Below are 12,031 nucleotides of genomic sequence, written 5' to 3'. Positions count from 1 at the left end.
ATGCATTGGAGAAGGAAATGGCAACCCACTCCAGTGTTCTTGCCTGGAGAATCCCAGGGACAGGGGAGCCTCAAGGGCTGCCGTCTATGGGGTCGGAGAGTCGGACACGACTGAAGTGACTTAGCAGCAGCAGAGTATGCATATCACAATGCTTTTCTCAAGTATTGAGGCAGATACTTACAGATTTGTATTACAAACGGTATGTGTTCTTATTGCATAATATTCAAATGACTATATTAAATACATTCCTCTGTTATCCCATCGCCAGATAAGAGGTGATGGTTTGGATGTTAAGCTGTCCCAGATATTTTGCCATGCATATATTGAAATTCACACTCAAACTTTTTTTGTGGTTTTTCCTGTAAGACCGTATATCTGTGACTTGGGTTGTTTGCTTTCCCCCCATTGAATAAGATGTCACAGTCACTGTTCAGTATCAGATGGACAGCCCTGCGTTTCTGCCCAGTGGCTATACTCCGCTGTCTCTCACATTCTGATTGCAGCTCTCATCTCCTCAGGGTCCTGCTGGCCGCTCCATGACCCTGGCCACAGGGTCCCTGTGGAGGCAGGTTTCTGGCTGTCCTCCTCTTTATCTGTTATCCAGCCTCTTCACTTTGGTCAAGTGTGAACTGCCTGTGACCGACTTGGGGCTCTGCCATCAGGCCCCTTCAAATTGGCTGTGCCCAGACCAGACAGGTGTGAGCACTCTGGGTCGGGAGGTTAAGTGGCTTCACTAGGGTCCCCCTGGAGGCTCCGAGCAGCTGAGGGGGTGGAACTCAAAGCATTCAGGCCCAAACCCCAAACTGCTGCCGGCTTCTCTCCACATGCCGTTCCTCTCGTCCCTGGCACAAATCTGTTTTCTCACCCTTGAGCTCATTTCCTGGCCGGACCTTGGCCCATCTCTGCCCTTGGCCTGCTGCCCGGCCTTCGCCTCTCCTGCTTCGTCCCCCTCTCCGGGTGCAGTCCTGGGAGAATCCCTGGATTGTAACACTGTAGCTCTATTAATAAAGTGCCGGAAGTGCTAGTAAAGCAGGTAAGGCTGTTGCCATGTCTTTGTTTCCATATGTTTTTTTATTGGGAGCAGGTGGAGCTGGAAAACGAAGAGAAGATACGTACTCTGCTGCTGTTCTCTGCAAATGGTTTCCCGTATTTCACTGTGATATTTTAGGCTTGATTACCTCCCACGGTTGATACGATCCTCTGTAAACTCAGCTGGCATCTTTTGGCTCCATCGTAAAGTGGCTCAAAATACACGCTTCTGTGTGAGGGAGTTCAGCTAAAATAAGCACCGAAAGGCTATTAATTACAGCCAAGTTGGGAAATAAGATGGAACGTCCTCGCTGAGTCAGTGTTAACGGGACTGTGGTAAATAGCGGGTACCTTGTGAACGCTAACGTGTTGTTTCTGCTCTGTTCCCTCATGCCTTCCCGGATTCAGAGAGAGGTAACTGGCCGATTTTCTCTTCTTCCCCTCTTTGTGCCGTCTTCAGTGTCTAGCAAAGCTCATTTGCTTTCTTCATGCCCTTCTCACCTTCACCACAGCCATCGCTGTCTTTGCAAGGCAGAACTTCATTTTAACTTTTTCCCACCATCCCTGTTAATGTGTCCTGCGTTCAAAACAGTGTGGATGTGCCTCTGGGGCCGTGATCCTCTGCTGCTTGACCCTGTCTGGGGAAGGTGATGGGCAGAGCCGTGACTTGGTCCCTCTCACTGCTGGCTGAGCAGAATCTCGTCAGCGTGCTGGGGAGAAGGCAGGATAGAAATAGCAGATTAAGTACCAGGTTGCGTAAGGAGGCTTTTCGTGCTTTGTGAAGAACTAATACTAGGACTGGCTTGTTAGGACTTCTCCATAGAGCTTTGCTGGTAAGGTTTGACTCTAGGACGATAGCCAGAGGGACTGACTCAATTTCAGGCTGGATTATTAGCTAAAATATATGGAATTCTTCTCCTCTCTTCTCACATCTAGAAGAACATACCGATGGAAAGGCTGTGCCTCCAAAATGAAAGGTATTTGTACCTCAGATGCGTGTATTTTCGGTACTCTGAATGTCAGCCTGACCATTGGCTGACTGGGGGCTTTTAAGCTCCACGATTCCTCAGCTCTGTCACTTCATAAAAGCTCCATTTCTGATGGAAGGAGAACCTTTGGGAATTTTTCCTGTTGAAAGAATGATTGTCAGTACTGCTTGGCAAAATGAAGAGATACCAGCGACAGCCCCTTTGCTTTTTGTGCTGGGGTCCGACCCAGGTGCTCCCTCAGGAGAGGAGGGGAGGAGGGGCTGAGCTCCAGACGGCGGCCATTCCTCCTTTAGGATGAGCTGCAGTCATTGCTCAGCGGCCCGAGGGAAGGGGGACCGCATAGGCTGCGTGGTGACACTTCCAGGGTCAGTCTCCCAGAGGGCATGCTTAGGAGATTTGGGGAGCTTGATTGACTTTCTCACTCCTGAGGAGACCCTGGCCCCTGGAGGTGGTGGAAGTTTCTGGAGGATGAGGGCCGTGGGTTTGGATAGCAGCTCCCTGGCCTAAAGTTCCCACTAAGTCTTGTGGGAGCCAATGGTGAGAATGTGTTCACGTGTGTGGTAGGTCCGGCTCCGCTCTGGGAGCCAGTTGCTCTGAATGTTAACAGCAGAGGCCGTTCTGGAGAGGGCTACAAACTCTGGTTTGCTCACAGCACCTGTAGTATTTATTTGCAGGTGATCCCTTTTCAGATTTGCTATGTACGCAGTCTGTGTGTCTCGTGAAAGCACCTGGTAAAGAAACACACATTCCCTGTGGAGAATGTGTGTTTACGCAGGTGATGAGCTGCTAGAATGCCCCTTTCAGAGTTTACAAACTTAGCATCTTCTTAAGTTTGCAAAGAAAGTTGAGTTTACCAAATCAGAGCCTGAGCTTTGTGAAATTAGTAATGCCTGCATATGGTGTGTGTGCTGCTGGGTGAAATAAGAAAAATCAAAGTGGCTCGTACATGTATGTAGCCAGTATGTATGTGTAACCTCCTGGATTAATTAGCCATTTAGGAGGAAGGCGTTTCTCATCCCCTTTCCCTCTCTTCCTTTCCCCAAGCCCCGAGAACAATAGTTTCAAAGTGCAATAAGAAAATAAGAGCCAGTAGGCAAAGAAGAGCAGGCAGCCTTGAAAACAGGACTCCTCCTTTTAGGCCCTTTGCAGGTGAGATAAAGAGAGAAAGCCCCTTATAAAGGGCTGGATTTGGAATGTTTGGACCAAATCTCCCTGCTGCTCTTTTGTCCTTGTTTGCAGGTGGGACCTGTCCTCTGCAGTGGTAACAACTCTGTTCGCTTATCGCCTCTACAGAAAGACAAGCTGGGAGGAAAGGGTCTTGGAACCTTTCAGCAAGTGTTATTATATTTGTACCTCTGCAAAGATTTATTAAAATGTCCTTTGTGGATAAGGAGACAGTAGGAGACAGTATTTCAAAGTGGACCTTTTTTTTTTCTTTTTACTTCTTTTTCCTCATTTATAATAACAACAAATATTAATCTGTTTCCTCCATGTGCCCGCGTGTGTCAGACATAACGTGTATTTGACCTGAGCAAACATGGGTTACATAAAAGACTTTACCAAATTGTGGCGACTTCGTCAGGAGCGCTAACAGAAAAGATTTAGCGAGAGACTGAATGGCGAAGAATCTGACAGAAAAGAAAGAGAGCTACTGCCAGACAAATCTAGGCTGTCGTGTGCGGGACTAGGGCAGTTCCAGAAAGCAGAGCCCAGTCCCATAGGCACATGTCGTGGAGAGGCAAGTTTTCATTCATCATTAAGAGAAGATATGTGTTGGTTTGTGGGAGTATCCCAGTACTGGAGCTCCTCCTGATCTGTTAAGTAAGTGAGGTTTTATACCACTGATACATTCTAAGTACCACCTGTCTGGGTTGCTGTAAAAGGAGGGAAGAAATGTTAGCCTGGGTAACCACTAAGAGGTCTGTCAGTTCAGTCAGTCAATTCAGTTGCTCAGTCATGTCCGACTCTTTGCGACCCCATGAATCGCAGCACGCCAGGCCTCCCTGTCCGTCACCAACTCCTGGAGTTCACTCAAACTCACGTCCATCGAGTCGGTGATGCCATCCAGCCATCTCATCCTCTGTCTTCCCCTACTCCTCCTGCCCCCAACCCCTCCCAGCATCAGAGTCTTTTCCAATGAGTCAACTCTTTGCATGAGGTGGCCAAAGTACTGGAGTTTCAGCTTTAGCATCATTCCTTCCAAAGAACACCCAGGACTGATCTCCTGTAGAATGGACTGGTTGGATCTCCTTGCAGTCTGAAATCAGATTGATTATATTCTTTGTAGCCAAAGATGGAGAAACTGTATACAGTCAGCAAAAACAAGACCGGGCTGACTGTGGCTCAGATCATGAACTCCTTACTGCCAAATTCAGACTTAAATTGAAGAAAGTAGGGAAAACCACTAGACCATTCAAATATGACCTAAATCAAATCCCTTATGATTATACAGTGGAAGTGAGAAATAGATTTAAGAGCCTAGATCTGATAGAGTGCCTGATGAACTATGGATGGAGGTTCATGACATTGTACAGGAGACAGAGATCAAGACCATCCCCATGGAAAAGAAATGCAAAAAAGCAAAATGGTTGTCTGGGGAGGCCTTACAAATAGCTGTGAAAAGAAGAGAAGCGAAAAGCAAAGGAGAAAATGAAAGATATAAGCATCTGAATGCAGAGTTCCAAAGAATAACAAGAGGAGATAAGAAAGCCTTCCTCAGCAATCAATGCAAAGAAATAGAGGAAAACAAGAGAATGGGAAAGACTAGAGATCTCTTCAAGAAAATTAGAGCTACCAAGGGAACATTTCATGCAAACATGGGCTCGATAAAGGACAGAAATGGTATGGACCTAACAGAAGCAGAAGATATTAAGAAGAGGTGGCAAGAATATACAGAAAAGGTCTGTAGATGCCTCTTAAATTCCTTTTGAAGAGGGGTAAGAGCATAAGCAAGTTTTCATTTACGAAAGAGTTGCAAGGGGAGGGATTTAGGGAAAGGGTGAGCAATTCTGTCTTGGCAGCTTTTTAATGGAACCCATTTGAATAAAAAATCATTGATTCATTCATTCTATACAGATGGATTAAGCCCCTGCAGGGCGATTAAAACGCTGTTCAGCTGAGAACAATAAAAGCACTCTTTTGTCTTTTCCCTTTGCCATTAAGAAATTTGAGGCTGTTGTGTAAGATGTCTTAGCACTGACATTTTTCCCTGACAGAACTCACCGCTGGTCCGCTGGGGGAGTAATTACTGGGGAGAAGAGCAAAAGAAGAGGAACAAAAAGAGCTGGAAACACAAAGGTTTCCACTAACGGTGAAAGTAGCTGATTCCTGGTACACCCTTCTGTTACAGTTTAAGGAGCAGACACAGCTGTGAACCTTCCACTTCCTGGTTGATGGAGGAAATGCAGTGGTCCCCTGACTGCAGGAACTAGGCGAGGCGGAACTCCAGAAGGGACTAGCTCCTCTCTAGCAGACGTGTCCTCGCTCCAGGAGAAAGCTGCAGCAAAGGACAGAAGTGGTGCTTGCTGCTCAGTGTCACACACAGTGTCTCAGATAGATGGGCAGCTGGGAGGATGTGTCAGAAAAGACAGGAGCCTGTTCTGACAGGACCTCGGGGGTCATCTGAGCCAGATTTGTGGCTTTATGGGTGACCATGCCAAGGCCCTGAAGGAGGCATGACCCAGGGCGGGGGTGCAGGCAGGGAGCAGAGGGACATGGAAGCCCACCCGAGCCTATCTCAGCTCTGCTGTGAACACCAGGTAGCTGCAGCCTGAGTGCCGCTGGTGGCTCTGAGACGCAAAGTCGGGGACAGGAGAGACACTGAAGGCCCGCAGGGGAAGACGCTCCTGCAGTGCCCTACAGCAGGCTCACCGCACCCTCGCAGCGTCAGAGCCCCCGCGGGCCCTGTTCAGCTGGGTGAGAACCACCAGCTCAGGGTGCTCTTCCCTCCCCAACCCCCGTCCGTGGCGCTGGGCTGATTGATCAGGAGTACTGTAGCCATGGAGGCTGGTAATTACAGCAATTTCTTGTCCCCTCAGGATATAGGAGAAGCTCTAGAAAATGTTAAGGCGCTGTTACATGTGGGCATAAGGACTTTTAGGATCATAGCACTGATCAGAAAAAGCATCTGAAAGGCTGAGTCAGGCCCTGTCTCAGTCAGCGTGAAACTGGGTGTGTGTCATTGACTGTCCTTTGAGAAGCTCCAGAGTGAGCGGTTTAAGGAAGGAGAAGGAAAGGCCCTGCACTGTGTTCCCTCAACTGCTTCGCTCTGAAGCTAGGACCCAAACGCCCTTCTCCAGGGGGGCCCGAGAGGCCAAGGTCAGACCTCCACGGCGCTGGCTGACTGGCCTGCCTCCTGCTGTTCAGCCTCTGGCCCTGGGGACGTCTTCTGAAACCCCTTCCTTTGTGTCTTTGGAGCCAGCCTGTCCTGGGCTTTCCTCCTTCCCAGCAGCCTTTTTGCATCCTTTCACTGGGCCCTTGGCCTCAGATAGGTCTTCAAATGCCTTTCCTCCTGAGGTCCAGACCTCGTTTTGTGTTTTCTCACTCCCTACCCTTTCGTCTGCTTCTCTGTCTTCAGCTGCCTGCACCCCCGACTCCACCCGGCCAGCTCCAGACCTGGCCTCAGCTCAGGGACCGAGTGTCCACCTGATCAGCGGGCCCCCAAACACCTCACACATCTTGTCCAGCCTGGAGCTCACCAGCCGCCTCCACCAGATCCTTCCCTCTGCCCTCCCCAGGGTGAGGGCGCTTAGTTTTCCCAGCAGGGACTCCGGAGCTATTCCGGATTCTGCCTCTCATCTCCCACACCCGTGAGTCCTCCAGGCGTCCGTCTAATACCTCTTACCCATCTGTCTCCTCCACCTCCCCTTGACCCACTTTGTTCTACCAGAAGCAACTTTTTAAAGCACATGTCAGATGGGGTCTTGTGTCATATGACAGACTTGATGGCTCAGAGTAAGAGCCAGATTCCTGCCAGGACATGGTACAACCTCCCTGCAGCCATGGACCCTCACCGCAGTGCCAGGGGTCATGCCTAGGACTAGGAGTTCTTCCAAACCCTCTGTGGGCTTGCTTACCTCTGTGCCTTTGCTCAAGCTCCTCTGAGTGCTCCTTGAACCATTGCTGCCCTCTCACCCTGGGGAGTTCCTGGTACTTAGAGATGCAGCTTAGATCTCACTGAGCATCTCTCTCACTGAACAGCTGGCTGTCTAGGCTGGCGCCTTGTCTGTTTGTGTTTGCATCTCTGGTGTGTCATAGTGGCTCAGAAGGTGTTTGTGGAAGTGAACTGAATATTACTTTTAAATGTAAGTTCTTATACCATATCATAATTTGGTTAGAATGTAAAGCCTACTGGCAAGTGTATTAGTTTTATATTGCTGCTATAATAAATTACCACAAACTTAGTGGCTTAAAGTCACACAGATTTATTCTCTTATAGTTCTGGAGATCAGAAATCTGGTCTTAGAGGCGAAAAATCACGGCTTCAGCAGGGCTGTCTTCCCACTAGAGAAGCCTTCCCACTTTTCCAGTCTTTAGAGGCTGCCTGCCTGCCTTGGCTTGTAGCCCTTGTGCCTGTTCTTTATTGATAATTCCCTTTGTAAGGCAAGTGCCTCCTCTTTCCCTTGTAAGTGTGTCAGGCCCACCCAGATAATCCAGGGTCACAGCCCCAAATCAGAATCCTTCACTCAGTCCCACCTGCAGAGTCCTCTTTGTAAGGTCACCTATTCACAGACTCTGGGAGTTAGGACCGGAATGTCTTGGGAGGGTCATTATTTTGTCTATAGCTGCAGCCATTTTCAGAAATCAGGTGCTGAAAAGGCAGGATTTTACAACAACCAGTTAATAGGTATTTGGATTTCATTCTGAATAATGATGAGATCTCAGCCATTTATTTCTCTCACAAGAAGGAAGTTGTTCGACTTGTCTGTGCTCCAGGCCTGAAAGTGAATTTTTTTTAAAAAAAGATTATTTATTTGGCTATTTGGGTTCTTAGTTGCAGCATGTGGGATCTAGTTTTCCTGATCAGGGATCGAACCCAGGCCCCCTGCACTGGGAGTGCAGTGTCTTAGCCACTAGACCACCAGGGAAGTCCCTGAAAGTGAATTCTTACAAATCCTCATTCTTGGGACTTTTTGCTCTTTTAGGGTGACTTGGGATATGTTTCATGGCAATTAAATAGATACATGCAAATCTCCTGACCCCTCCACAGGGAAGAGATGAGGGAACTTGTTTTCTCTTGAGAGGTTAAATTACCAACAGATTTCTGCCTCCCTGACCTATTAGCCTGGTACCAAGGAGGGAACAGGAAAAGACAAAGCTGTTTTTTTTTTTTTTAAAGTATCAGAATGCCCCAAACAGAGCCTGCACTGCTAAGCTACCCATTTGGGAAAATATGGATCAGATGATCGCCTTAGGCCTTAATCACTTTCTCCTGAGCCAGAAGAAGATGAAGATTAATAATAATAATTTAAAAAAATTACTCCTATGGGATTGCATCTGAAGCGTGATGGGAGTGATCCATTGCTTATCGATCAGGGCCTGCTTGGCCCTCCCTGTTAGTGGCCTTACTACACTTGTAGGCTAGCCAACAGTCGCAGAGAGCAGGATGGATCTTGGATACTTACATCATAGATTATCAGAGCTGGAAAAGAACCCTGGAGAATTCCATCTTTTTTTTACGTCATGCCCGAGACTGTGTAGCTCAGTGAAATCAGGAATGGGGCTAGAAGTTGGGGTGCCTGGGTTCTGGCTGTCCCTTCCTCTCCCAGAGAGGACAGATGCTGGTGAGGTCTCTACTAAAGGTGGGGTATAACAAGCTGTAATCCTCTGTGGTCCAGAACGCAGATCCTTTCAGCATTCAGACACAAGCAAGGTGCTGGGGGCCACAGGGCCAGAGGGCTTTCGAACTGGGCCATGCGGAGTAGATGGTGTAGTGAGCTGCAGACTGTGCCAGATGGCTAGTGCGTACCTGGCCAGGCAAGGGGAGGTGCTGTGAGTGAACACGGAGACCGAGCTTTTGGGGGCAGAGGGGAGAGCTGCTTAGCTGGACTAAGGATGCTGGAAGAGTTGGTGGGACAAACTTTGGAACTCCAGAAATCCAGAAAAAATTTTTTGGACTTTCCATGGGTGACCACAAGAACTTCAAAGACTTAGCATCAGAAAAATGCTGACTGAACATGGAATTTTGAAGGAGAAGAACAGTGTGTGGCGAGAGACACTGTGTGTTATCACTTTAGGAACTGTCCAGAAAAGAGAAGTAGCCAGAAGGAAGCAGGCCTGAAATGACTTCCCTCGAGCATGGTCTCCAACAAAAGTGATGCCTTCTCGTCGTTTCTCAAGTCATGTGCTATCCCAGTGGGGGTTGGGACTAGGGAAGGCCTTGGGAGTACAGGGTGGAGCAAGGCTGTCAGTTCAGTCGCTCAGTCGTGTCCAACTCTTTGTGGCCCCACGGACTGCAGCATGCCAGGCTTCCCTGTCCATCACCAACTCCCAGAGCCTACTCAGACTCGTGTCCATCAGGGTGGTGATGCCATCCAGCCATCTCATCCCCTGTCATCCCCTTCTCCTCCTGCCTTCAGTCTTTCCCAGCATCAAGATCTTTTCCAGTGAATCAGTTCTTTGCATCAGGTGGCCAAAGTATTGGAGTTTCAGCAAGGCTGTGCTTACCCCCAAAGTCTGGGACCAGCTTCTCACCCAGACCCACCCTTAGCCTCAGTATCATAGCAGCCATTCATACCTCTGACCACAGGCCAACTTTCTCAATGGATAATAGGGTGCATGCTGCTTGCCCTGTGCTTGAAAGAGGGGGGCACTCAGTACCAATTAAAGCCAGGCCCAGAGACTGGGTATTGAGGGTGAATAAGGCACAAAAGGAGAAGGCAATGGCACCCCACCCCAGTACTCTTGCCTGGAAAATCCTATGGACAGAAGAGCCTGGTGGGCTGCAGTCCATGGAATCGCACAGAGTCGGACACGACTGAGCGACTTCATTTTCACTGTTCACTTTCATGCATTGGAAAAGGAAATGGCAACCCCCTCCAGTGTTCCTGCCTGGAGAGTCCCAGGGATGGGGGAGCCTGGTAGGCTGCCATCTATGGAGTCGCACAGAGTCGGACACGACTGAAGCGACTTAGCAGCAGCAGCAAGGCACAAATCATCTTCACGGAACTTCAGTGGGGTGTGGGGAAGACAGAACTCACAAGCAGACACTCATGGTACTAAGTGGTGGGTGTTACATGTGCAAGGAGCACGCTAGCACTGGACAGGATGCTCACCCAGCTTCATCCAGGTCTTCAGCTGTGGCCAAAGCCTGGAGACAATGTGAGCAAAGGCAGGGAGGCGAGACCTGCCTAGAAATCCTGAGTGCTGGCAGGGCTGGCAAGGAAGGGGATTCAAGACACTGTTGCGAGGAAAATAGGCTGAATGTGGGGGTTGCATACAGAGTGCGGGGGCTAGGAATGGTAGGGCGGGAGTCAGGACTGCCCCTGGTTGTACTATGGAGGGCACCAACTGCGATGGAAGCTGAGGTCACGGGAAGGTGGACCAGAGCAGGTCTGTGGGCAGGTGTGCACAGGTGGAGATTCAAGTGCCTGTGGGTGGCCAAGAGCCGCCACAAGGTGGCCTGGGGCACAGCAAGGTGATGGGACAGGCTTTTCTGGCCAGGCCTTCACAGTGGCCAGTTGCCTTCAGCAGATAGATTCCTGTTCCTTCCCAAAGAAGCCAAATCGTTGTTGGGGAAAATCTGTCCTAGTCTGTAAGAACATCACCAGCTCTTACATTGAGAAGTGATTAATAAATTCATCTGTGGTTATGCCTACAAACAGGGATCCAAGCTTGGCAACACCTGCCAGGAAATCACTGTGATCCATTACCAGATGGGGAAGTATGAGTGTTTATTTTTCATAAACCTCTGATCTTTTAAACTGCTGTCCTCAGTAATAGCAGTGAGAAATGTAGTTGTGTGGCGTGGTTCTTTGAAGCCAGGTCATGTCACAGGCTCTGTCCTTTCCATCAGTAAAGGAGATGCTGAAATCCAGGGCCAGCTGCAGGCTCACCGCAGAGTCTGAGCTGACAGTTTATGGGGTGATGCCGCTGCCACCACCCCGAGCCCTGGAGTGAGAGGCGATTAGCAGAATCAAGTGCCTTTGACGGGACTTCGGCCTGTGGCATCCTCCCGTGTCCCTGTGACTGCCTCTCGGCCTCTCCGCAGCCATGGGTCGGGTCCAGTCTCCGGGCACGCGCTTACACGTCGGAGCCTGTTTTGCTCCTGCTACATCACTGTGTGTGTTGCAGTATCGCACATACAAATTCATGCTCCTCTCAAGCCTGCGTTCTGTTTTGTGATCATAATATTTATAACCATGACATTTGCTGTTACTAGATAGAAGGTTCCCATAAAGTTCAATTTTCATTATGTGCTGTTCATTAAGATTCCAGAAGTTCAGCAGACAGAGTCTGGGGAACATTGTAGTTATTTTAGTCAGAAATGAATTCCTCACATCCATACAACTGTTCCTCTATTTGCGGTGGCTGTTGACATTTGTTTTTTTTTTTTAACCACTGCATACTCTGTTTACCTCTGACATGCTGGCTCCTAGCTCAGTTAACATTCATAACTAGATTATGTGTTGTAAAGGTTCTTCATTCTAATGGACTGATAAACTTTGTTTGAACAGAGATTTTGCTTATGTAGCAAGAGATAAAGATACAAGAATTTTGAAATGTCATGTATTTCGATGTGACACACCAGCAAAAGCCATTGCCACAAGTCTCCACGAAATCTGTTCCAAGGTAAGGTGGGGCAGAGCAGAGGAATTCAACCCACTTTTTTTTTTTTGGTTACTGCAGAGCAAGGAAAGGGGTGTGGAAGGATGGGAGTCGGCACGTTCAGGTCAAGCTCTGGGAGAAGCATGCCGACCACCGGTCCTACCAGTGTGGTTGATACTTTTTCTGATGTCAGCTGTTGCTCTAAATGGTGCTTCACCTACAAAGGGAGCATGGCCTTGGTCCCTCCC

General features: G+C 48.8%; 1 protein-coding gene and 1 long non-coding RNA gene across 12 annotated transcripts in view; both read left to right on the top strand.

Annotated features, from left to right (window-relative positions):
- Positions 1-12,031, top strand: part of APBB2 (amyloid beta precursor protein binding family B member 2) — a 376,132-nt gene that overhangs the window by 351,280 nt on the left and 12,821 nt on the right. For 8 of the 11 annotated variants that reach the window (XM_040238101.1, XM_040238100.1, XM_040238096.1 and 5 more), the window contains one exon: positions 11,693-11,807. In XM_040238101.1, coding sequence (XP_040094035.1) covers positions 11,693-11,807 — 115 coding nt within the window. Of the gene's footprint in view, positions 1-772; positions 1,034-1,344; positions 1,444-1,488; positions 2,007-11,692; positions 11,808-12,031 lie in introns of those variants that run through there. The other 3 variants (XM_040238105.1, XM_040238103.1, XM_040238102.1) reach the window with 3 other exon arrangements.
- LOC120862072 lies at positions 2,654-3,509 on the top strand. The gene is made up of 2 exons (XR_005720688.1): positions 2,654-3,167; positions 3,258-3,509. It is a non-coding gene; the product is annotated as an uncharacterized LOC120862072 (long non-coding RNA).

Source organism: Oryx dammah, unplaced genomic scaffold (assembly GCF_014754425.2).
Source record: "Oryx dammah isolate SB20612 unplaced genomic scaffold, SCBI_Odam_1.1 HiC_scaffold_3, whole genome shotgun sequence".
Taxonomy (NCBI): Eukaryota; Metazoa; Chordata; class Mammalia; order Artiodactyla; family Bovidae; genus Oryx; species Oryx dammah.
Note: the sequence above shows the minus strand (reverse complement) of the source record. Positions and strands in the feature narration are given on the sequence as shown.